At 40.1% G+C, this 25,830-nt stretch overlaps 1 protein-coding gene across 2 annotated transcripts in view; it reads left to right on the top strand.

The window, feature by feature from the left end:
* The window catches only part of ELAVL1 (ELAV like RNA binding protein 1), a 31,432-nt gene extending 5,838 nt beyond the window's left edge, over positions 1 to 25,594 (top strand). The window contains exons 2-6 of one of the 2 annotated variants that reach the window (XM_030466148.1): positions 3,891 to 4,074; positions 15,779 to 15,882; positions 16,329 to 16,482; positions 18,990 to 19,215; positions 24,022 to 25,594. In XM_030466148.1, the coding sequence (XP_030322008.1) occupies positions 3,903 to 4,074; positions 15,779 to 15,882; positions 16,329 to 16,482; positions 18,990 to 19,215; positions 24,022 to 24,346 (981 nt within the window). In that variant the 5' untranslated portion in view covers positions 3,891 to 3,902 and the 3' untranslated portion in view covers positions 24,347 to 25,594. Of the gene's footprint in view, positions 1 to 3,890; positions 4,075 to 15,778; positions 15,883 to 16,328; positions 16,483 to 18,989; positions 19,216 to 22,661; positions 22,862 to 24,021 lie in introns of those variants that run through there. The other variant, XM_030466149.1, reaches the window with a different exon arrangement.
* Positions 25,595 to 25,830: the final 236 nt, after the last annotated feature.

Here is a 25,830-nt window from a genome sequence, read left to right on the forward strand (position 1 = left end):
TGCCTCTGAGTCAGTCAGGGGAGGGTACATGTTAACAAATCTCATCCATGTGCTGTGTAGCCCTGAAGTTCTACTTAAAGGACCCCACCAAGGTTCCTGAAGTCAACCAGTGTATTTAAGAATGAACCCTTGAGACTGAAGTTGCTCAGGGCAGCTCACTGGCAGAGCTCTACCAAAGTCACCTTTTCTGGTGCAAGTTCCCTGTTCATTCATCAGTATTGACCCCAACAAGGAGATTTCCTCAGAATAAGGGGCTCTGTGAGGCATCCTTGGCATCATATGTCTGAGGGCATCTCACACAAGGAAGAACAAGGCTGCCTTTTCAAACAAGCTGTGGCTTATTTAAAAAAAAAAAAAAAAAAAAGAAACCAACTGACCAACCAAACCCAAATATTTTAGGAAATGCCCTGCAATGGAATTTAGGCTTTAAATGACCTTTTCTTGGGACGTAGCATTGAAGGCTTTTTTTTTTTCCTCACAGAAAGGCTGCAAGGTACCACTCATTACTGGTAGCCTTCCCAAACGGAGCTCTTAAGTTTTCTTTCCATCCTTGACCTGCCTGCTCAGAACTGAGTTGCATTCAGGCTTCTGATTTATGTCAAGGTGGACTGATGGAAATCAGTTAATTAAATTATAGATGCAAGTGAGTTTCTAGGTCTGGTTCTCAAGTCTGGAATATTTACTGATGAAATTTGATTGTTCCCTCTTTGATAAAGAAATATTAGGAGATTCATTCAACATATATCAGTTAGAACAGAGCAAAAACCATGTTTTCTTAGGTAGCATTTCTCACTTTATCCAGACTGACCATCTTATACCACCGTGCCCTTTTGGAATTCTTTTCAATATGTGAAAGTTAGTGCTGTTTTTCTTCTCACCGCTATGAGAACTTCTCACCACTAGTGGGGGAAGTGGTTTCCCACTAACCTGCAGGATGGCCATCAAGTGTTAGTCGTGTTGCTTAAGAGCTTAGTGGAAGATCAGGAAGAAAAAGAAAGAACATCTCTCTGAGCACTCTGCTCCTTTTCCTCTGTTGTCATGGTGTGCTGGGGAGTTTTTGTGCTTGGTATCTGGTTGTGATGCAGCAGATACATGTTGGCAGATATGGAAAACACAAAATTTTTTTTGTTATTTGTTGGTTTAGGTGTAAAAATATATAGCAACTTCATAAACTTGTCAGGAGGAGAATCGTGGCAGCAGAAATGATTTGTACCATGTCTTGGGCAAATGTGGTTAAAGTGAAGGAAATTTGAACTTGTCTTGTAAACCTGACAGGAATCTTAAGTTTTCTTCCTTTGCTTACTATAATACTCTCATAGCACTGTACAGCTTCCATAATTGTCCAGGTTCTGCTGCATTGTGCTTGTAGAACTTGAATTTTTACAGGATGGGACAAGCAGAGTTGCTTTTTATTAAAACAAATTTGAAAACAAATTGTCTGGTTTTATATCTCATGTATGTTGAACAAAGAAGGTTCAGCTGCTTTGAGTGTTGTTTAGCAGAAAGAAGCTTTTCTGAGGTTGTTCTCAGACAGCTTGATCAGCTGTGACAGAGACAGGTATTTAATGACATAATTTCTCAGCACAACTGAGACAGCCTTGCAGCTTAAAATCACCCAGTGGGAGAGTCTCCTCTCCTGCTTCTGGTTTTGCAGTTTCTCATCTTGCACTCCTATCCTCTGGCATTAGCTCTGCTGCTTATCGTGCTGCAAGGAAAGCAGATTAAAACTGCTGACACAACAAAAGTTGCTTCCCTTCTGGTGTAGTTTTCCATTGCTTTCATGATAGAAGTTGGTTATCCCGTGGGCAGAAGGGTGCTGGGACTTGAGTTACCATTTGAAACACAGAAATGAGGGGTAGAAGATTAATCACCAGGTGAAGTGGGGCAAGACCTCTCTCTCCAAGCTGTTAATACTTCAAGTATTAAAAAGATGAAAAAAAAGATTCAGTTTAAATCTCTAATGTGCTAAATGTTAACTTAAGTGTAGTCATGGTTTATTTTAAAATGGTGTGGTCTGTTTTTGTTGTTGTTTTTTTTTTTTTAATATGAAAATCTGGCCTTTGCAAGAAGAAAATATGAAAAAAAGCACCTAACATGACTTAACAGTAGCTGCTAGAGAAGGGACTGTAGTTGCTGTTCTGGACTCTTTCCGTGATTCAGCTTCCAGTTGTGGCAATGCAGTCCCTGGAAAGGCTGATCCTTTAGTAGATCCTAATCCATAAAATAAAGCCACAGCCCTTAGCATAGAGGGCAGCAGTGTCTGTAAAAAAAGCTGTAAGCTGGTGTCTTGTGGTGTTAATGGTTTTATCTCAAAATCACCCTGTTTGAGATCCATAAGTAGTCATGTGAGTTCTTCTGACCCACCTTGGGTAGATGGAGCCAGTATGAAGTCCAAGTAATCCAAGGCTTGCTGGCTCACAGCCTTGGGATGAGCTGGAAGCTTTGGCATCCTCTGGATGCCTCACCTGATGTTCTACTGGTGGCTGAGAAGCAGTGTCTTAAACTGTTCTGATTTAGCTCAAATTTATCATCCCCTCAGGCAGGATTATCACTCTGCTACTGGTGCTTACTTCAGTTCATCTGCTCAGTTCTCAAGCAAACTGCAGCTAGAAGAATTTTAATGGTAGTTGCTCATGTACAGCATCTTATGTTACTCTTGTGGTCAAATGGGTGTGTTGGCCAAAATATTAAACACCAAGCTAATCTTTGAACCTGTGGTAATTCATTCTTATGGGATGGCACTTAGAGCTTCATTGAGAAGCAGATTTCATGTTGAACTGGGAAAGTTTACACTAAACTTTAAGCAGGAAATTAAAGAGTTGCAAGCTGAATTTCTGTTCTTGAATTTTTCATTAGACTGCTCTCATGTTGGGTGAAGCATTCATTTACCTTTGTTCTGGAAATACAGTGGTGTGAATCTGAATTTACAGAGTAAGCTGAGGATAGCAAGAAAGGTTATTAGCTGGGCAGGCACTGCTGAATTAGCTTTGTCCAACCAAGCTTCTGGTGATATTTCTGTAGTGAAACCTCTGGGTTAAAGAAAAAAACTTGACCCTCTTGGTTTAGCCTTAGTTTCATTAAAATATAAAAGTGTTTGGTCTTATGCCCCTTAATGGTGGAGCCTGAATTGGAAATACATTCATACTTAAACATTATTGCAACTTTGTGGTGTAAATTAACATTCTAAATGCTGCTCATAGGCCAAAATGTTTGAATAAAATGCACAAATGGTGATGGCTTTAGAGGAGGAGAGTTCATCAAGCATCAGGAGCCATGAATTCACTTCAGGTTTTTAACATCTTTTCTGTTATTTGTGTGCTTAACAGCTGTTTTAAGAGCTGTGAAAAGTTTTGGAGGTAAAGATGTATAACTCAGACTAAGAGGATGAACAAATCAACATCAAACTTCAGAATCAGAGTCTGGTACCATAGAGGAAATCAGCTGCCTGAAATCCAGAAAAAACAAACCAGTCTCTGTGTCCTGAATCTGCTAGACCTCATCTGGAATTAAGGTTGAGGTGTCAGTTTTGATTCAAGTCAGATGCTTGGATGTGGGACCCCAGTTTTTACCTCTGCTGTTGTGAATGCTTTGGTGTTGACAGGAGTGTGTTCAAAATCTGTCTTGATGCTTTTTATTAGCACCTCCACCCCTTTAAGAGCTCTTTAGTGGTATTTTTATTTTTGTAAGTTGTCATGCTTGCTAGTTTGAAAGAATGAATTGTTCTGGAATTTTCAACAAATAATGTTTTGCTTTGTGAGTGGAAAAAAATGCATAGTTGAAACAGTTGCTTGCTCCCAGGTTTTTGAAATAAACATTCCAGCTTAGGTGGAGGAAGTTTGATTTACTGAAATACAAAGATCTAGAACTTACTCGATTTTTTCTCTTTGCAGATATATTATAAAATGTCCAATGGTTATGAAGATCACATGGCTGAAGATTGCAGGGATGACATTGGTAGAACAAATTTAATTGTAAACTACCTCCCTCAGAACATGACACAAGATGAATTACGGAGTCTGTTCAGCAGTATTGGTGAAGTTGAATCTGCAAAACTTATCCGGGACAAAGTTGCAGGTATCAGCTATTGCATAAGAAGTTTTTACTTTTTAGTAGACTGCTCAAGCAAATCCTCAATTGAATGCAGTTTAATGGTGAAATAATAAATACCTGTATGTGTGTAATCAAACTAATTGCAAATATGTTTGTGACTGGAGTAATGCTAAGATGAGATATTGAGCATTAGGAAAACAGAATACTGGAAATAATGACTACCTTGTATATGGTTAAGAATTTCAGTTAGTACAGTTCTTAAATTTCAATAGCAATAGCCATTTCTAAAACTTGTTTGAATTTGGTCCCCAATTTAATTATTCCTCCAGACTGAGCATTTTTTACTTTACCAGAGCTTTGAATATGCAAACAAACCTTCTGATCTGATTTTGATCAGTCAAATAAAGGTGTGGAATGTTGTCTTGAAGCTGTTGTAGTTCTTATCGCTCTTCAGGAATGTAACTTGTGAATCCTTTAAATAGGATTGTTAGTAGTAGCTTTTGAAATGAGAGTAATGAATTGCTCAGATCTGTGAAATTTAATGTTTCCTTGAAAACAACCACATGCTGGTAGAGCAGCCAGTTCCATAAGCTATATCTCTTTAGTTGCAGGAGATTATCTGCTCTGTGAAGATGTTTTAATTCTTATACAAGTAAAAACCATCAGCTACAAAATCTGGTTGTTACTCAGAATTCACAGACACTTGGATTCAGTGGGAGAGCATGGTTGTTTCTGTAAATAAAAGTAGCTACATAAAGTATGTCTTTCAGTATTTTGCTAGTTGAGTATTCAGCCTAGATATTGTCATAATTAGAAGTAGAGCTTTGCTCCAGAGGCTGCTTTTGCAAGGAGAGAAGATCACTTTTTTTAACAGTAACGAGGCATTTATGAAATGTCATGGCTGATCCACACCTTGAACTTTCAGATAAGCACAAAATCACTTGCATAGTAAGGATATCTTAAAATGGAAGCAAGACTTGTTGTTATCCAAAGTTTGAGAATCTATTTCACACTGTTCCCTGTAGCACTGAATACTCTGGTAAAGTCTGGTTAACTTTAACTTGGAACTTGACAGTGCTGGCTAGTTTAAAGTCCAAAACATACACTTGTGTGCTGCAGGATTTTTAATAACCCTCTGAAAAATCCAAAGTGAAATTCCTGTTAGCTTTGAACAGTCACAAACTGACAGAACGGGCTGGAGGGGCCTTTAAAGCTCACCAACCCCATGCAGTGAGTAGGGACATCTTCAACCAGATCAGGTTGCTCAGAGCCCTGTCCAACCTGACCTGGAACGTTTCCAGGGATCTGCCACTTCTGGGCAATCTGGGGCACCATTTCACCACCCTAACTGAAAAAACTCTCTTCTTCCCATCAAGTCTGAATCTCCCCTTTCTCAGTTTAAAGCTATCACCTCTCGTCCTGTCACTACAGGACCAGCTAAAAAGTTTGTTTGAAGCATCCTTGAAGTAGTGAAAGGCTGCAATAAAGTTTCCCCACAGTCATCTCCAGGCTGAACACCCCCAACTCCCTCAGCCTGGCTCCAGACAGAGCTGCTCCAGCCCATGGATATCTCCATGGCCTCCTCTGGACTGGCTCCAACAGCTCCGTGTCCTCCTGGTGTTGGGGACCCCAGAACTGGACCCAGCACTGCTGGGAGACATCACCAGAGGGGGAGAATCCCCTCCCTTGACCTCCTCAGTCATGCTGCTTGTGATTTCTTTGAGTGCCTTTGGATAAAATTCTCCCTTTCTTTGAAGTCGCAGTGTGTGTTTAATTATGCATGGCTGTGTTGGTCAGACCATTTCATCTTGTTGCTACTTAATTTTTAATTCATTTGCAACACTGTTACGAGCATTTCCCAGTGTTCTTTGTGCTCACTGACAGTTGGGAACTATCAGTAACTTAAGAATTATCATCTTCAGGAACCTGCTATAAGTAACATGGGCTTTTTCCTTCCTTTTGCTCTTCTTTCTGCTCCTTCATGTTGGCATTTAGATTTCTGTACTGTGGAACTCTCCTATAAGCAGATCTGATGTTCAGCTGCCCTGGAAAAGAACAGTCTTGTGACAGAGTTCTGCTTTCCTTGAGCCACCACTTGTATTGTTCTGACCCTGTGGCAGACTTGAAGGAAAAGAGCTGCAGAAAAACCTGTTTAGCTTGCTGACTTTGGTTTCTGTGAGGTCAGATAAGTCAGAATATTGGCATGTGAGACAAAGTGGGGTTGGACAGGAGGGTGGTGACCACTCCTTTTGTAGGAATTAGACGTTTTTAGGTCAGTTTAGTTCTTTTCATTGAAATCACAGCTTTGGTGCCCCTATGACATTCTGTTAAAGTATTTTGTCGTTGGAGTTGCTTTTATTGACTATATTTGCAGAGTTTCAATGTCAATGTTTGTTGGATAATGCTTATTTTTAAAAATGTCTGATATGTATATTTTTCTCAATTTAATTTTCTATTAATGTAACATGTAGGACAGAAAATGTCTCCTGCCTGGAAGAACTAGAAGAACACAGTTCTTCTAATTAGAAGAATTAGAACACAGTTTCTAATTACTTATTGAACTAGTGTTAGCTTTCTGTAGACTGATTGCTTTGATTCAAGAATAGTTTTGAAAGCTAAACTTGTCTTGTTTGAGTGAAATATTTCATTACCATCAAAATCTCTGTCGTTGGGGTTTGTTTCATATACAGTATGGCACTGAACAGTCTCATGTTCCATATATTAGATCATGTTTATAAAATTTGGAGAGACTCTTTGAAACTACTAGACTACTTATCCTTTATTTTGCTACTGATGAATGCTATAGGAAGTTGAAAGTAGCAGCAAAGCATAGTGTGACTTGTTGTTGCTCACTGTACTTGTGTTTATGGTGAGTATGTCTTGGAGATCCAGCACTTTTGTAAGAGAACTGTGGAACTCCTGCTGGATTTTGTTCTTTCTGTCAGATTTTAAGACTAAGGCTGCTTCCCAATATAGTACAGCACAGTGCCACTCTGAGATTAACTTTTCACTGTTATATCTCCTGGCCTTTTGTGATAATTTGAGGCTTGTGAGTAGCCACTGACCCAGTTCAGTTGGTGAAATCCTCTCTTCCTGTGCCTCTGGTTCAGGAGGCTGAGAGTAAGGGAGAATAGGGGGGTTTGGCTGAGGAGTCAGCACTGGTTAAATTGTAGCCCTCCAACTTCAGACACAGTGATACCAAACTCCTGCTCTGTGCTGATTTCCTACCCAGAAGTGTGTATTGTGTTAAATCTTCTTGTCCTTCGAGCCCCTGCCTCCTGCCATAGATGATTCAGTAGCAGCAATAGGTCCTGTACCATATTTTGTTTTAGGGCTGCTTGACTTGGCTGTAATGTCCAGATTCTCTAGTCTGGGTTTCCAGCCAATCTGCTGTGCTGGACTCTTACAAGTGAACATTTTTAAAGTGTTTCTCCTTCTTTAGTTTCTGTTAGTGCAGAACTCCAAGCCTTGGTACCACCAAGCACAGGTGTTGTGTCAGGGTGTCTGACTACATGGTGTGGATGCTTCTACTCAATAGATGTGAATTTGCTGAGAGAACCTGCTTGTCTTTTAGTCTGCTGCTTGTGCAGGTGTGCACAGACTTTTAGTCCTTCTAGACAAAAACCTAAAGCTGAAAGTTAGTCTGACATGAATGTACATTGTATTTAGTTTCTCTGTCTCCCTACCCTGCTGAAATCTTGGCATTTTCAAACCCAGCTGTCCTAAAGCACTGAAAAGGTTGGGTTCAACTTCTCTCATGTGTTCAGGGTCCCAGACTGCTATGGGATCTGTTTGTTACTCTTGACACCCTTAAGCCTGCTGTGGGTACCTGGTGACAAGTTTTTCCCTTCCCTCATACCTTCAGTATTGCTTGGCCAGGCAATAAGGTATCTCTGAGATACTCAGGGCAAAATGCTTATGGCTTTCTATTCTAGGAAATCTTGGATATGATCTTTCAGACTGGGCCAAAGACTGTCAGCTACCAAAATGTGGCCATCTCTGTGCAGACACTGTGACATTGGGCTTCCTCCCATGTTTATGTATGTTTGAACTCTGGTGGAGCCTGCTGATGTTCAAGTCCTTGCCCAGCAGCTATCAGGGATGTATTGCTTCAGTGTTGCTGAAAAATATGGAGCAGAAAGGACATTTTGGGGTGACTTGCTAAGGTTGTGTGCAGAAAACAGATCTGTTTTGAAAAAGTGTTGTTAGGGCAGGTGTACATGTGGCAAGTTGCTTACAGGACCAGAAAGAATTCACTTCTACTTAATGGAATTCCTCAGGGATCCCTGTGCATCTTTGCATTTCCCTCGTCTTTACCTTTTTGTGATGCCTTCTCTAGAAGGCTTTTAAAGAAATTATGGGATTGAAGAAATGAATGGCTGTGTGCTTGTAAGCTTTGAAAGCAAAAAGGAAAGGAAGATTTTACTGGGCTGCTTCCAGATGCAATCGAGCTCACATGACAGGGTGACCATTCATTCACTTAGTGCAGTGGACTCCAGTCTAGAAACAGAATTCTTGTTTTGTGGGAAGTATTTAAGTTTTTCTCATTGGCTGAAATTTTTTCCTTTTGCATGAAAACCAGCCATGACATTGCTTATACAGTTTTCCTGTTAACTGTGTAATTGGAACACATCAAAACCCATAGGGGTTTTTTCTTACTTATTAATCACATTTGGTGCTTTGCAATTGCTTTCAATGTGCATTCAAGAGTGCTTAGTAACAATGGTTAACTTAATGAAAAGTGCAAATGGTTTGCAGACGAAATGGCCAAGTACAGAAAATGTTAATGCTCTTGTAGTTTTTTCCAGCTTCACTTAATTTCCTGTATCATAAGGTTGGCCATATAAATACCTCAGAAGTTAATAACTAAAGGGATGAGAGTGTGAGAGTACACATAATATAAAGGTTGTTTGAGTTCTTTAAGTGGGTTCAGAGCACAGATAGCAGAAGCAGCAGCTGCTGTAACAGTTCCTGGGCTCTGCTTGCTCCTAAATATTCTGGAAACTTTGGGATTGTCAACAGACTCTGGAAAACCTTTGAGGATCTGGAGTGCTTGCTGCTCACAGGAAAGGATACCAGTAGGAGACCTTGATTTCTGGTAAGGTGCTCTGAACTCTGTCAGGTTTACCTGATCAAAGGGAGGTTGGAGCTTTTATTCCAGTTGACCCCTGGTTCAGGACTCAAACACCTTTTTTTAGCTATTGCTTTGGACAGGCCTAGAGCTCTTTTATGCCATAAAAATGAGGCATGTAGCAAAATCTTCAGTTGTACTCTAGTATTTCTCAGCATGTAGAAGGATAATTCCCACTAAAACCACCATTTTACAATTTTTTCATTCTCTTCCAGCAGAGAAGCAGTGTGTTTCTGCAGAATGAGGGTTCAGTTCAGCTTAACTGATGGTGGTGTTGACTGAACATATGGTGGGGTTTTGCACTGTAATGTTTCCAGCTAAAAAGTGTCGTTATGTGAAATTTGGGATGTATTCTGGAGCAGAATGGGGGAGTGAATTTTTCACTCAGTGTCTGGAATAGTCAGGTGTCTGTTCCATTCACAGATTAAGGAAATCTCTCCTAATGTTTAAAGAAATAAGATCTTTACAGTAAGTGGGTAAGGCATTTTCTTCCCAAAGTCTTCCACAAGAAATCAGCCTGTGTGGTATTCATGTACAATTTTGGGCCTGGTATTTTCTGTGTTCACTTTACATATCCTTTTCACTTTAAGCATCTAAGATGCTGGCAGTTCATCCAGAAAAAGAGCCCTGGAGCAACTTGCATGAAATCTCAATAGAAAAATATTCTAGAAAAGAGAGAGGAACAACTGTGAAGAGAACAGAAATAAGTACATGGAAGATTACTTTTTTCAGCAATTAATTTAATTTAATGAAAACCTTTTGTTTTGGGGGTTTAAAGCTGTCTCTGCATATGATTAAATTTGCTAAATATTGTGGGGACAGTAAGATGCCTGGAAGCTGTCTCTTTGAGCTGGGGTAAAGAGCAGACTTCTGTCAAGTTGGCTTTGTAGATTTTGACTTCTTTGAAAAGTGACTGTCTGAATTGCTTGTAGTCATCTTTGTTTCAGGACAAATGCCATTTATTTTGCAAATGGAGGAATGGCTGCTTTATTTGTCATTCCTATTGTTTTCCTGAGTTGTTTGAAGGTCAGGCTTTCCAAACCTGTTAAATGCAATTTTGCCCTTCAGTTTCCATAAATGCAGCTGTTTATCATTTGGCCATGGAACAGGGTGTCTTGATTTATAAAACCAAATGAAGCAGTGGGAACACATTCTGTATTTGTAAAACTGGACATTATTTTGTTCTGACTCCCTTCTGTTGTAGTCAAAAGGTTTTCCCGTGAGACATGGTGGGTTTAAGTCTTAAACAGAAGCAGGAATTGGCTCAGGTAGCAATCTGTGTCTTAGCCATGGAAATTGGAATAAAGATGAATTCTGTGGCTGTGGGAGAAAGGTGTGTAGCTGTTGCATTGACACTGACCACAGAGGTGTTTAAAGCACAAAACCTGTGCAAGTGCTTTAAATACAAACCTAAGCTTTTGGTTTTGTACTCTAAAAGGATATGTTTGAAGTGCAAGTGGAGCATGGTGTGATGATTCCTGGGGCAGTATTGATCCAGCTCATCCATCCTCACAGCAGTGCAGTGTTTCCCTGTCCAGGTAGGATGAGCTTTGCCCTCAGCCTGACCCAAGCATGGTTTTGTGGGATTTCTGTAGTACTCTCTTGGTGCTTGTGTGACTAAATCCCCTGAGGATCTTGGTGGCCCTTTGCTGACCTCACTCCAGCTTGTCAATATCTTACCTGTATTTAGGGGACATGAAAAATTGGAGGCAGTATTCTCAGTGTGGTCAAGTGAGTGTTCAGTAAAGGGGGGTGACTTTTTCCTTCTGGCAGTACTTGTCTTAGTCCAAGGCAGGACGCTGCTAACCTTGTCACACTGTGCTGCTGGCACAAGCTCTTCCTCTACACCATCGGTTCCCAGGGCTTTTCCACAGACCTGCTCTCCAGCCAGTAAGTGCCTAGTCTGTGGTGTTGCCAGGGTTACTTCCTTCCCATGATAAGGTCTTTGGGTTATCCTTGCTGCATTTGATAACGTGCCTCTTGGTCCATTCCTCTGTCATGTTTAGGTCCCTCTGGGTGGCAGCTCTGCCCTCCAGTGCTTTGACACGTTCCTCCCTGCCTGGTGTCTCCAATCTTGATGAGCTCCCATTCTCCCCGCAGGTCAGGGATAAGAAGTGAAACAGCAGGTCCCACGTTAGATTCCTGCAGAACTGCACATGTTGCAGTCACTTGATTAGTACAGGGTTTTAAAAATTTGTTTTGGTGTCTTTTAAAGCTGAATGTGGCATTTGTCTTCTTGTGGTTGATTGAGGCCACTTCCAATTTTCATTCAAAGATCAGCACCCTTAGGAAGAGCTGATCTTGTTCCATGGATTTGTATGGGTCAAGTTCTCAGAACCAATCAGTCTGAGCCTTGATCTTTACCCACCTGTCCTTCTTGAACCCTTCCCTGTAGTGTAACAAGGCAACCAGGTGCCCCTAATTGCCAGGGAGTGGGCATGAGCTTGTGTTAAGCCCACCTGTGCCTAATTAGGAGCACCTGGTTGCCTTGTTACACTACACTTCCCTAAGTGCAGAGGTCTGCTGGAGTTCCTTGGTGAAGAGCGAGGCAAAGAAGGTGTCTGTCTCATAGCACTCTCACCAATCACACACCTTCCTCAGCACCTCTCCCACATTTTCCCTTTTTAAGCCCTGTGCTGCTGAGACAGCAGTGGAAACTTTTCTTGCTACCCTTGTTATATATTTTTTTGTTTGTTTGCATTCCTTTGAAGTCTCAGCTGCAGGTGACCTCTGATTTTCCTGGGACTGGAAATTCCTCCTTTTTTAGGCTGTCACTTCTTCTGTGTGCTGCCTGCTGGAGCTCTGCCATCAACTCCCAGGCTGCTCTGTCGACACATCTGCTTGTTTCCTGGATGTTGGGAAACAGAAGATGCTGTCTGCATAATGTTGACTCATCTCAAGATGTTAGAATACAGCCTCTTCATCCAGGGCTCTGCTCATCCTACCTTGCTGCTCTTCTGCATTGGCATAACCCTTTTTTGTTTTGAAGCTTGAAGCAAGGGTGCTTTTAATTTATTTTTTTTTAAAGGTTGATGTGATTGGATCCCCAGCTGTACAGCAGTGTGACTGTACTAAAGAAAGCCCACACAAGGCACATCTGAGCACTTTTAATTTGTTCTCATCCTCTGAAACTACAGAGGCACTGCTTTGAATTCTGCTTTTTCAGCATATTGATACCAGGTATTGGGACATAGAATTTCTTCATGCATTCAAACATCCAAGCTGTCTGGTTGCCACTCACAACATGCTCCATAAAGCCAAAGGAAAAAATCCTACAAACTCAATACCCTTTCCAAGACAACAAATCACTGCCCTGAGTGATGTTTGTTGAGATCCATTACATCCTTCTGTGTTATCTACGTGGGCTTTTTTAATCTTAAAACGCTACTCCCTGGTTCAGAAAACAAATTCGAAACTAAAATGCCATCATGCTGAGGGGCTCTGGCACAGTAGGAGCCAGGTTTAAATTTACATCTTCTTGAAGGGCAGAAAATGGGGAGAATCTGTGGCTGCTTTCAGGGGAGGCAGAGAGTCTGTGGTGAGGTGGAAATTAAGTCTGAGCTCTGGTCTCGTATTCCACACCTCTGTGGAAGCAGAGTTGTCCATGAGTGGTGGGAGGAGAATAAGAAATAAGCTGGTGACTGAAGCAGTGCATCTCAGGGAGCTGGGAAAGGAAGCAAGGACATGGACAGAAAACCAAGTGATGCACAGAAAGAAAATGAGTGCCCCTGTTTCATGAAAGGGCTTTTTATCACAGAAACGAAACAAGATTCTCTCTGCTGAAGGAGTATAGTAGTTTGTTTAAAGCTAGGTTTTATGGTCACTTTGTTAATTATTAATCCAGATAAGGGCTGACTTGTTTCTTTTTTTTTACATCTTCATCGCTTGTCTACGTTTGCATCTATGTATATGCAAACTTTGTGGTTTGGCTTGTTTTTTTTATTTTAATTACGATCCACTAAAATAGTGTGAAAATAGCTGAAGTACTGCCTTTTGCATAATATGTTCTTATCATAATAAAGCAGGTAATGTCTCCTTTCTGGAAGCAGCTATGGTTGACATAAATCATAATGCTATGTGAATGCTGGTTCCTTATATATTTTCTGGCATGCCCTAGAAGGAAGGTGGTTTTTACTGCTTAGGAGGAACGAATATGGAATAAAATTGTGAAGCAGGGAGAGTTCCTGAACAATGATCTATCAAGGAAACAGTAGGACCCTGTTTAGAGCTGAAAACTAGTAATAGCAGGATGGCTGAGACTCTTAAGTGTTTAGAACAAGGTAAGTTAATATATGTTGTCAATTTTGTGTGGGTTAGGGGTCTTTTTTTAGCATTTATGGATTGTGAAGTCATGTCACACTGATGTAATTTAAAGGGAATAAGTATAATCTAAAAGGGAAGATGTATAGTCTAGTTTTTTGTAGAGAGAGATAGGTAAATCACAAGAACATGTGGATATCAAGTGTGAAGACCTGCATTTAGGAAAGAAGAGCATTGGAAGAGGCTTATGGAATGTGTTTTTAGGCTGTGATGAAAATCTGATTGCTTTTAATGGGAAGCTGCTTGTGTTTTTGGGAAAGGGAGTATTTACACTTTGTAGTTACAGGGACTGTGTGGTCCCTTTTGCTTCAGTGTGTCTGAGTTCTGTTACATACAGAATAAACCAAAACCAAAGTAGCTTCATTTTCGTTGTCACTGAGCTCAAACAGTGCACAAATGTATAACCTGTCTGGTGCTTTGCAGGAGAGCTGCTGGGTGAGTACTGGTTACCTGCTGACTGCCTTGGCTGGGAGCTTGTTGCCTGAAAACAGGGAAGGATGATGACTCGCACTAGTCATGGGCTGAGCCTCTGATCTCCATGATTCAGAGTACTAAAGATAGCTTTATAAATCCATACAGTGTGGAATCTTCCTGCTCTTCTCCCAGGAGAAGAGTCACTCCCTCCCCAGTGCTGCAGGCACCTGGGGAGCAATGGCCCCACCTGACAGGGCTCCATGGTTCAGACTTGAGGAATTAACCTTGCTGGGGTCTGTTTCCCTGCTCTCTAAGGAACTGTTTCCATAAACTAGATTAGGACTTGGCTCTTTTCAGCAGTTTAATGAAATATTCACTTTTACGTGGCTTTTGGGACAGACTGGAAGTATTTACAAGGCAGCTGGTACAGGTGCTGCTATCCTAGACCTGTGAGGGCCATGGGCTCTTCCTGCCCTCATAAGAGGTGAAACAGTAATTGCCTGCTGTCTGCATGATGTTTGTTCCCTCTTAAACTTATCTTTGTTTTCTTCATCAAATTCTGGAGAAATAAGTCAGGATTCAGGCATTTTTCTAATATTACATTATTTGTTTTCTTAGGTGAAAAGAATCTCAGTAGGTAAGGAACCAGATTTGATCTAAATGATTGCCTGTCTCTGACTAATAAAACAGATAATTAACATCATAAAGAAATAAAAAAAAACCCCAAAGCTGAAGGTACATGTAAGGTATGCACAATCCTGAACAATATTATCTGTAAAGGTACAGAAGGTGGTGTTTGAGGTCTTGCTTTCTTGCATGTATTTGTTTCCTATGGAGATTCAGGTCCTACTTGGCTAGTAGAGAGGAATTTGCCAATCTAATTGTGCAGAAGCATCTGACATAATGAGATTCTGATCTGTGCTACTGGAGATATTTTAACACTGGGTGAGTAAGAGAGTGAGGTGTTGTTCCTGTTGAACACAAAGGGGATCTGAGCTTTAGCAGACAGTAAAATTGACTGGAACTGTTTCTACAAGGAGTGTATTAGGAAACAGGCAGTGACATTATTCAGGTTTAGATGAGTTACTGGTGTATTACATCCAAGCAAACCAGCAAAAGGCAGAGGACGTGTCAGGGTGTTGAGCTTGTTGCATTTGTCCTGCAGCCAGTCTGCATCTCTGGTGTTAGGAGGAACCCAGAGGTCTGGCTGGGGGTTCTTTGCCTTCCTTCTTCCTCTGAAACTTGTAGGTCTCAGTTCCTTCAGCAGATGGAGTTAATCTGTGGTGTCCTGCAACACTGCACTTCAGTTTCTCTGAGGTTTTGTGCAGAACAAAGACATCCAAAGACATCCTTTGCCTTAAATGTTTTAAAGATTTATGGTATTATTATTATCAAATTCTTTTTGTAAGAGTTAAGACTAAACTTACATAAAGTAATAGTATATCAGTTGTCTGCATTACAGAGAATTTTTGCTCTTCAGTTTCATCCCTTGTTTGGGAGACTTGCTGCTCATTAGCATTTTTTCCCCCTCTTGCCTCCAGGAGCCAAGGTACACAAGGTATACAAGATTTGTTCAGAATCAGTGTTTTAGTCTTGAATATCTTACTACTGGTGGATCATCTGCAGCTGTCTGACACACGCTGTCCTTGAAAACAGGGATGTCCCAAGTAGGAAATGAAAGAGTTTTCAGTTACTTCATATGATGTATGCCAGCCTTGAGGAACTTCTTTGGCCTTTTAAAATATTTTCTTCTTGGATTATGTTTATGTGGAGTTCATTTTTTCTCATTTGTGTTTCCTTTTACTTTTGATGCTTATAAGTTCTATGTTAGGATTAATTTTTTAAAAATGTTCTTCCACGTAGGACACAGCTTAGGCTATGGCTTTGTGAACTACGTTACTGCAAAAGATGCTGAAAGAGCAATAAACACACTGAATGGCCTCAGACTTCAGTCAAAAACTATCAAGGTAAGATGCCTAGATTTTTTTTGTCTCCTATGAAAATGACACTAATGGGCTTCATTGTTGTGACAAGGCTTGTGTGTAGTAGAAATTAAGGTAACAAACTGCACTCCAGCTGGTGAAATCTTTTTATGAAGCTTTAAAAAATATACTGGGACCACAAGTTACTGGCTACTGGAAGGTCCAGTATCTGAGTCAGAATTTCAGACAGGAATTCTTCAATGAAGCAAATACATCTCTTGGAAGCACTGGTCCTAGTCCACATCTGTCTCTTTATATCAATGCCACTATATTCTTTATCTCTTGGAAGAGCCCAAAATGAATGGAATGATATGGGGACAAGACCTTTCTCTTTTTGTGACAATTTCCCTTTATAAGAAATACAATGCATTATACAATGAAATACAATGCATGACAAAATAAACTGTTCTTATTAAACCTTCTTTTTCAAGGTTTCCTACGCTCGTCCAAGTTCAGAAGTAATCAAAGATGCTAACTTATATATTAGTGGACTGCCAAGGTCAATGACACAAAAAGATGTAGAAGATATGTTTTCACGTTTTGGACGCATCATTAACTCACGTGTGCTTGTGGATCAAACTACAGGTGAGTTCTGCTGCATTAGCTTCATAAACAGTAGTGTATAGAATGTTTCATGTTTTTCAGTGACTGGTCCTCCTAAATTAAATTAGACTGTCATAAACTAACCATGACACCTGGTGTCAACCACCAAAATCATGTTAATGGGCTATTTTTTTTCACTGATACTTTTAAAACACAGGCTGACTTCTGATGCCTCCTTTGCTGGCTTACAGGCTAAACTTACTCACGTCAGTTTTATCAGGCTGAGCTGCTGAGCTGCCTGATCTCCTCTCCTCATGTGATGCTCAGTATTACTGCAGTGCAGCGTGCTTCTGGGCACTGTTTGAAATCTGGAGTAATATATTACCTTTACAAAAACACAACTATTAGCCATAGTTGTATTTAAAAAGCAAAACAATAATATGTTTTGTCTTTTATACTAGCTTGGAGCTTACACAATTTCCTCATATTTTAAAACCTTTGAGGTATCTTACAGTCATTACTGCTGACCAAAGAATGACCTTACTACACTTAGTACCACCCTCTTGAATTTTCTGAATGTGTTTTTGTTTATACAAAAAAATGAGAGAAAAGGGAGAAGTTGCCTGGTAAAGCACTCAGGAGAGAACAAAGTTTAGGATTGCCTTTATATTGTAAATTCTGACTCAGTGTCACAGTGTTTTCAGTTTTAGGTTCTACCTAATTATTTCAGACTGTATAACAGAAGAGCATGGCTTATCCAGTAACCTTAGGTGTGTTGTGTTTTTTCCTGTAGCTCGTATGACATGTATGAATTTGGAGAGAACTTCTACAAATACACTTTTTCATTGATCACAAATGTGCAACATTAGAATAGAGCAGATCTAATCCTAGCAGTTCCACATTTAACATTTACATATGGTACTATGTGCATTTATCCACAGACATGAATTAAGCAGCAGCTTTTCTGCTCTGTGAGGAATCTGCTGTACTTCAGAGTAGGCCATCAGCAGTTTTTGATGGGATTAATCTGACTGTATGCTAAAGTCTACAGTGTCAAGTATTGCCTTCAGAGCTAGCTCCTTGTGTAGGCAGCTGCTTTTCAGTTAATCAAAACAGTTTGGTCAGACTGCACTGTAAATATGTGACTGTGCATGAAAGAAATCCAAGGTGAGTAGGTAAGTTCTGGATGCTGACATTGTAGACACTCCAGTGCTGAGTGAGGAAAATCCTCTTCTTTCCTAGAGAGGAGGATTTCTTTTGTCCAACTTTGGTCTCTCTGTGGTTCTGTCTCTAGAACTAGTTCTCTAGGTGACAGCTATAGGTGGAAGCAAAAAAAAAGATAACTGAGACACAGATAAATATAAATGTCCAAAATAGGCACCTTCTGCCAGTGGAATCCAGATGGCCAAACTCTGGCTGTGGCATTGCTATCAAATGAGATGACAGAAGTCATACAGTTAAATCCCTCAAGAAATAGTGTAGTTTTTATTGTGTATACTGAGGCAAGATGCTGTCCAGTTCACTGTCAGCTCAGAACATACCACTTGCTTTCAAATAACCTTAATTAGGTATTGTTTGAAGAATATGTTCTGCTTACATGATAAAATTTATTGCATGGATAGCTTGTATTTCTTTGAAAGTATTTGATATGAAAGTATTTGATATGGCCCTTTCTGAAACAGAGCTGGTGAAGTCCTAGAAATACTCCAGCCATAGTACCTGCTTTGGAATGAAATATAAAGAAAATGTACCCTTTAAAACTTTGCTGTGATTAAACAGAATTTCCAGTCCATGGTCCATGGTCAAGTCACAGATGAGAAGTGGATTGGCAGGAGGGAGTGTTTTCTAAGGCATTAATTTTACCTCAGTTAGAAGGATAACAGCATCCAGGGGCTGGAACTAGAAAAAACAGCTGAAAATGTTTAACAGTGAGGTAATTCTTAATTAGTTTTTAATGAATTAAAAATCATGCATGTGGCAGTTAGAAATAATAGTCATGATACAGTTGAAATTGATCTCTTCATTGCAGAAGGTTGAACCTTCATGCCCTCATCCACAAACCAATGAGTCTTCAGCATGAAAAACATTTGGAAAAAATCAGTGTCAATTTTGTGTCTAGATGCTTTTTAGTGATAAAGTAATCAAAGTAAGCATTTTGTTTTGTTTTTAATTGAATTGAATTAATTCTTTATTTTTAAAATAGAATTTATTTTAAATGTTGTGAGGTTTTTCATTAATGGAAATGTCAGTTGGTGATGCATTTAGTGGAATTCTACCACACTGTGTTTCTTTAATTGTTTTATTAGTCACTGTGGTTGTTATAGCTGAAATGCTAGTGTTAACTTGCCCTTTCTTTATTAATTTTGTCTTCTGTCCTCTAGTCCTCTAGCTGTTGAAGAAGCATTCATAAATGTAGACAACTTGAAAGCTGTGACCATAGGGATATTTAACCGTTTTGTTTATTTGCTTTCAAAATTATTTTGAGTTTTATTCTGAACTTCAATTTTTTTTCTTTTTTTTTTTTTTTTTTTTTTTGGTTTGGTTAAAAGGTTTGTCCAGAGGGGTCGCATTTATCCGGTTTGACAAAAGGTCAGAAGCAGAAGAGGCAATTACAAATTTCAATGGTCACAAACCCCCAGGTTCCTCCGAACCCATTACAGTGAAGTTTGCAGCCAATCCTAACCAGAACAAAAATGTGGCACTGTTGTCGCAGCTGTGTCATTCACCAGCTCGACGGTTTGGAGGGCCAGTGCATCACCAGGCGCAAAGATTCAGGTAGGTTAGGAAGAAAAATGCATTTAAGGCTGTACCCGTGTCCATCTGGGAAAAGTGTACTCCTGCAGCTCTGCAGTAATATCTTCATTGCAACATGTGCACTCTGTGTCCTGCAGTGTTGTGTAAATAAAGCGTTGAATTAAAAGATGAGTAAAGTAAAAAGTTAATTGTAATATTTATATTGAAGTTAATGATGAAGTTGCATACACTACGGTGTCCATCTCTGTGTAGTGAGATGATAACAATTAGCAGATCCCAAACGAGTAGTGGTAGATGTCTGTCTCAACAGATCCCCATTCACAAGTCCATACACTGGAATGGAGATATAATTTGACAACTTAATTACCTGAATGCAGATGTAATTTGGCAATAATTAAAGTTCTGAGCCTTTGGTTCCAGCAGGCAGGTGTCATAGCAAAATAGGAAAACCTTATATCTGATGAGGAGAGTTTGTGTCATTTCCTCCTACATCTTAAGCTGTGCAGTGTTCTCTCATTCTTTGAGTCCTCTTAAGTTCAGTGAGAGTATTTGTTGAGTAATTGCAGCATACTGTCTGCTTCCTGAGCCATGGAAGCTACTGTGTGTTTTACCTTAGTTGTTTACAGGAGGGTGTTGATAGTTGGACTGCACTCTAGAAAATGCATTATATTTACTGTCATAATTACTGCAGATATGTAATTGGCTTTATTAAGAGATGTTTGTTAGAGCTTCTAAAAGTGGTGTTTCCCTGCTGAGAATTTGCTTTTTTTTCTTTTTCTCCTCTGAGATACCAAATTATTTTCTCCTGAGATAACTCGTGTTTTGCTGTGCTGCTGTTGGCAGTGTTGCTGGGACCTTTTCATAATGCTTTAGTTCAGTGTTTTAGAGAACAGTGAGGTGTAATGTGTCTACAATGAGAATTAGTACTATATACTCATCTGTAGTTTTACACTAGAGAGGATTCATCAGTTTGCCCAAAGAGGCTGCAGAGTGTTCAACCTTGGAGATGCTCAAAACCTGTCTGGACTGGGCCTGAGCAACCTGCTCTGGGTGTTCCTGCTTTGATCAGGAAAGTTTCCTAGAGAATTTCTAGAGGTCTGTGCCCACCTCAGTCATTCTCTGTTTCTCTTCAGATGTAGCCCAGGCAAATTTAATTTTTTAAATTGAGACAGCTCCTCAAATGAGATTTCATTTCCCTGCAGCACTCCACACCAAACCTCAGAAGCCAACCCAAGGAACAAAATTCCACGTTGTAGGCAGTTAAGTGAACTGTCAAAGAACTTCATATATTCATCCTGGAGTGTTATGGGTTGGAAAGGACCTTAGAGACCATCTAGCTCCAAACCCCCTGCATGACACCTCCCACCAGCCCAGGATGCTCCAAGCCCCATCCAGCCTTCAGCACTGCCAGGGATGGGGCAGCCACAGCTTCTGGGAGAAACCTGGGCCTGGGTCTCACCAGCCTCACACTAAAGAATGTCATAACTTAAATCTACCTTTAAGATCATCATTAACCCAACACTGCCAAGGCCACCAGTATCCCATCTCCCTCAGCACATCTACATGGTACATGGCTTTGAAATCCCTCCAGGATGGCAACTCCACTGTTGTCTTGGACACTGTTTTGGGGAAGGAATTTTTCCTAGTATCCCCCGGCACATTATATTTCAGAGGGTAGCAGTTAGCATGGTGAGACTGAGATGGTACAGATTATAGCATTAGTGGAATTATTTTCTCTGAAACATCTTGGGTCTCTGAAGCCTTTAGTGTGGTTTCCCCATATCAGTCTTAAATATCCTTAATAAGCAATACCTTCCTACCTACAAGTCCTTTGAAATTTGTATGGTCAACAAAGTCTTTTCCTATAGGACAAAGGGGTGTAATGTGTCAGCTGCTCTGTGCCTGGCTGCATCCAGGCTGTTGGCCCAAGCTGACCAAGAGATTTGTGTCCCTCTTGTGGAGACCTTAAGCCCAAGGTAAGCATAGGGATTGATCAGGGGGTGCAGCAGGAGCCTACTCTGCTTATCCTGGGAGTGCTCTCACTCATGGCTTATGTGCTGTGTGGTGCTTCCAGATGGATGCAAATCTAAATGTAAATTTAACCTTCCACATAGGTGTAATCCTGTACCACATTTACTGACACTTGGCAAATTACTTTTTTTGATGGTTGTTTTTAACAAGCCAGAAACTTTTGTAAAAGGTTTCTTTTAATTGTAAACTTGTAAAGTGTAGCCTCACTCAAGAACTGGGTTAAATCTGGGTACGAGGGATACTGTGTGTAAGGTAATAGTTTTGGGGTTTTTTTTTCAAAATTACTTTTTGAAGTCTTCTAGGGATGTTTTTACCCTGTTGTTCTGTTAGTTTTTTGGGGTTTTTTTGTTTGGTTGGTTTGGGGTTTTTTTATAAACATTTTGTGAATTGTAACAGGCAGAGAGGAGAATTTCTTTGGAAATTAGTGTATCCATGCAGTATAGGTACTTTCTATTTGTATCATTTTGCCTGTAATGTGCAACTAGGTTGTTGTCTTTACTGTGTTCAACCCCCAGCTGTTCTTCTACTAGTGTTTCCAGTCCTTTGTGTTTTTCTCAGGGCTTCTGGGAAGAGCCCAAGGTTTTATAGCAAGCAGGTTCAGAGCTACACTGACTGCTGGAACCAACAGCGTGCAATTCTGAGCTCAGTGATTTTTCTGCTCCCCAAGACTGGTGATCTGTTGAGATGAAAACTTCTCAGATATTGAGATAAATACATTCTGCCAGATCATGACTCAAATGGAAAGAAGCCACAGAGCTGAAGGTCCCTGTCAGAAAAAAGTAAGCCTATAAAGTATGCAAACACAGGAACATTTTTCTATAAAAGCAAAATAAATATTAGGAATGTCACAATAGTCATCAGGTCACATGGCTTAGTGCGTCTCATCCACATTCTCATGTCCTTAACAGCTTTTTCAGTTTTACTGTAGTACAAGGACTCCCAAACTTGGATTGGCTTGGGTCTGGCCAGCAGTGGGTCCCTACAGTGGGAACTCAGGTGTGTCACCCTGTGTTCAGGTGTGACACCCTCTGCCCTGAAGCCACCAGTGCAGGGAGGCAGCTGGGCCCTGGCACAGGCAGCAGGGTGTGATGGAGGGGAAGGGGGCTGTGCCACCAGGACACCCCCTGCTCAGGTAGCTCAGGTGGCTGAGGATATGAGCTCTGAGCACCAGAGAGCTTTGGGGGGAGATGGTGACTGAGTGGTTCTCTTGTGTGAGTGCATCAGCCCCAGGGCCACTCTGCCAGGAGCCACCTTCCCTGCCCGCTGTCTGCTGCCGCAGCTCTGTTCCCCCCCTGCCCACACACAGTGCCTCGAGTTCTCCCTTCAAAATAAAGACAGCTCCTAGCTTTCTGCAGGGCAAGAAGGAGTCAGTGGGGAGGTGTTTGGCACTTAATGCAGCGTTCACTGCCCAGACATCCATTCCCTGTTTTCTCCAGGTCAGCAGAGAATCAGGAACTGCCACCGCCATGTTCTTGGCAGAGAGCAGCACGTGTACCGCTTTTAAGTGGTTTGCATATCACCAGTGGTACACCACAGTTTGGGAACCCCTGGTATAGTATCATTATATTTCTACAATCACATGACCTCACATTTTTAAATCGGACATAAGCACAAGGGAACAAATTGAGTTTTTTTACCTTAACTTTCACATTCCCTGACCTTTGAGTGCTTAGCTGTGCAACTGTAGCATTGCATTAAAATATTCTGAAGCTTTGAATTTCTAGGATGGAAACCAAAAATACAATAAAGGGGAACTAGAGATTTGAGTTTAAGGAGAAAAGAAATTAATACAAAGCAAGACATGAAAAGGGAGAGCAGTTTTGCTTTTTGTTATGCATAAATACTGCTGGGATACTATGTAGGAGGCAGGGAGTAGATAATTTTTAAAATGCAGTTCAGTAAATGCAGATAAGTTTTCTAGTATGAAGTTGGTGTAAAATTCATAAGAAGAAAACCATACATTCATAGTGAAGCTGTAAAACTGTATTTCACTGTGGCTTACTGTTTTGATATTTGAAAGCTACTGCAGTTGGAATATCTGCATACTTTACATTAAGGAATAAACATCTGAGATACAAATTCTCTAGCCAGAGATGTGGGACATCCCAACTACTGCACTACTGAGCACTTACTGAAGAATTGCTGATATTTTATTAACTGCTTAGTAGCCATGAGTCAGCATGATTAAGGCTTCTCTAGTAGCCTGTTGATATTGGGAATTTTTGCCTGTATCTTTTGCCATATGGTGGAAAAGACAGTAGTTTTTTTTTCTCTTCCACAAAAAAACCACAAACCCACGACACAATCAGTACACCTCAAATTAAAACACACACATTTCTCCTCTCCTCTCCCCTCCCAGCAAACCCCAAAGAAATGCCGTAGCTTAAGATTGCCCAACATGCTATTTTAGAGGCAAGAAAAGAAAGGTATGGGATGCAAACCTCCTTAAGCAAAATAAAAAGGAGGTGCCCAAGAATGCACTTACCAGTGTAACTGAATTTCAGAGATCAATCCAGGTCCCCTGTGGAGGTGATCACCTAATCTTGCCTTGCAACTGTTCTGTTGCCTGCCTGTTTCTAAGGATAGTTCCCTAGTAATAAAGCAGTTGGAATATTTAACTTTTTTTTCCTGGCAGCTGTCAATTTGATTGTCAATTTGAATGGGGAAACATTTTTTTTTTTCTGGCAGTTTGGATGTCCATGTAGAAAATATTCATTCTCAGTTGCTTCCCATTCAAGTTATTTTGCTTGATTGAACTGAACTTTTACATGAAATGTTGTGCTTTTTATTTGCTAGGTTCTCTCCTATGGGTGTAGATCACATGAGTGGGCTTTCTGGTGTAAATGTTCCAGGAAACGCATCTTCTGGCTGGTGTATCTTCATCTACAACCTTGGTCAAGATGCTGATGAGGGAATCCTCTGGCAGATGTTTGGCCCCTTTGGTGCGGTTACCAATGTGAAAGTTATTCGAGATTTCAACACCAACAAGTGCAAAGGTTTTGGTTTTGTGACCATGACAAACTATGAAGAAGCTGCAATGGCCATAGCAAGTCTTAATGGCTACCGCCTGGGGGACAAAATCTTGCAGGTTTCCTTCAAAACCAACAAGTCCCACAAATAACTTGCTCGTGCTTTTTTTGTATGAAATAGATAATTGAGTGACAGAAGTTGAAACATTTTTGTTAGTGTAAAACTCATTTTGCGCCAATTTTCACAAGTGTTTGTCTTAGTCTAAATGAGAAGTGAAAAAGGTTTTATATTCTGGGATGCAACTGACATGTTCAAATGTTTGAAATCCCACAATGTTAGACCAATTTTAAGTTCCTTTAAGTTATTTCATTTAAAACATGTTAAAAATTCCCTGAAATCTTAAGTAGTTTGCATTAACTAGACCCTCTGGATGGTGGTAAAATTGAAGCATGCTTTCACTTATGAGACTAACATTTGTTCCATTGAGTGTTGTCTGCAAAAACTGGAATTTTCTGAAAAATATCAGGCTGAATTAATTAATTTTCTTGTTTTTTGTTGATGTTTTTCCTACCCATTCCCCTGAACTTCTCTACCCCAGACTTGGTAGTATGGAAGAAAAGTTGAGAAATACTAATGTTTTAGTTGTCAGTAAATTGTTTGATCAATTAATATTCATTACTACGTATATAGTCGAGGATTAGGCTTTTTCAAGTCAAGGTCTTGTAAGTAGTAGCATGCCAGCGTAACTTTTAACACCATTGATGAGGTAAGTTGCACACTTGAGCAGTGGCCAAGCTGTCAAATTCTAAGGTTTTAGAAACATTATTTTTAAAGCCCACTTTCTAATAGGAATGGACCAAAGAGTTTCAAAGAAACTCCGGGAAGATTTCAGAGTCAAAATGAAACTCCAAAAAGAGAGTGTGAATATATGTTGCTACTTTATCAAACTGAATCTCTTCTGTTCAAATATTTAATGCATGGTGCACTACTTACTGGTACATTATAATGCAGCAAGATACTTATTTTCAAAGATCATTATAGTTTGGATTCCTTTGGTAGTTCTGTTTTGTAAAGAAAAAACAGTTATAAACATTTGAGCATTGTATTTCTCGCATCCCTTCTAATGAGTGCTAGATTTTTCTATTTTAATAGGATTTTGTTTTGACAACTAGCTTTACTTATTGAACACTCAGCAGAAAAGTACTTACTACTTGCAAGTTAGATATTAACAAAAAAAACCCCTTTGATTTGTAGATTTAAAGATTAATCCCCCAAGTTTTCTGCAGACTGCCTTGAAACTTTGAGTTGTTCTGTTTCTGTTAATTTTCTTTTGCTTTTTTGTGTTTTTTGTTTGTTTTTACTTTTGCATTTAAGAACATTAAATTTGATTTTGTTTTGCTCAAATTTTGTTTTGTTTTTTATTTTCTGTTATTTTTTTGCTAAGTATTGCACAAGGTGTCCAGCTTTCAACAAGTGTTTTAAAGAATGGTAGCTCCTCTTTCAGAGTTTTAAGTTACTCCTTTTGACAGACAAGTAGAAGAAAAAGGGTTGTGAAACAAGAGCACTACAATAAATCTGTGGCATAGAGACTGTATGCCACAGACTGGTGTAACCCTGCAGGTGCTCTTGGGTAGG

This window comes from Calypte anna, chromosome 28, assembly GCF_003957555.1.
Source record: "Calypte anna isolate BGI_N300 chromosome 28, bCalAnn1_v1.p, whole genome shotgun sequence".
In the NCBI taxonomy this organism is placed as follows: Eukaryota; Metazoa; Chordata; class Aves; order Apodiformes; family Trochilidae; genus Calypte; species Calypte anna.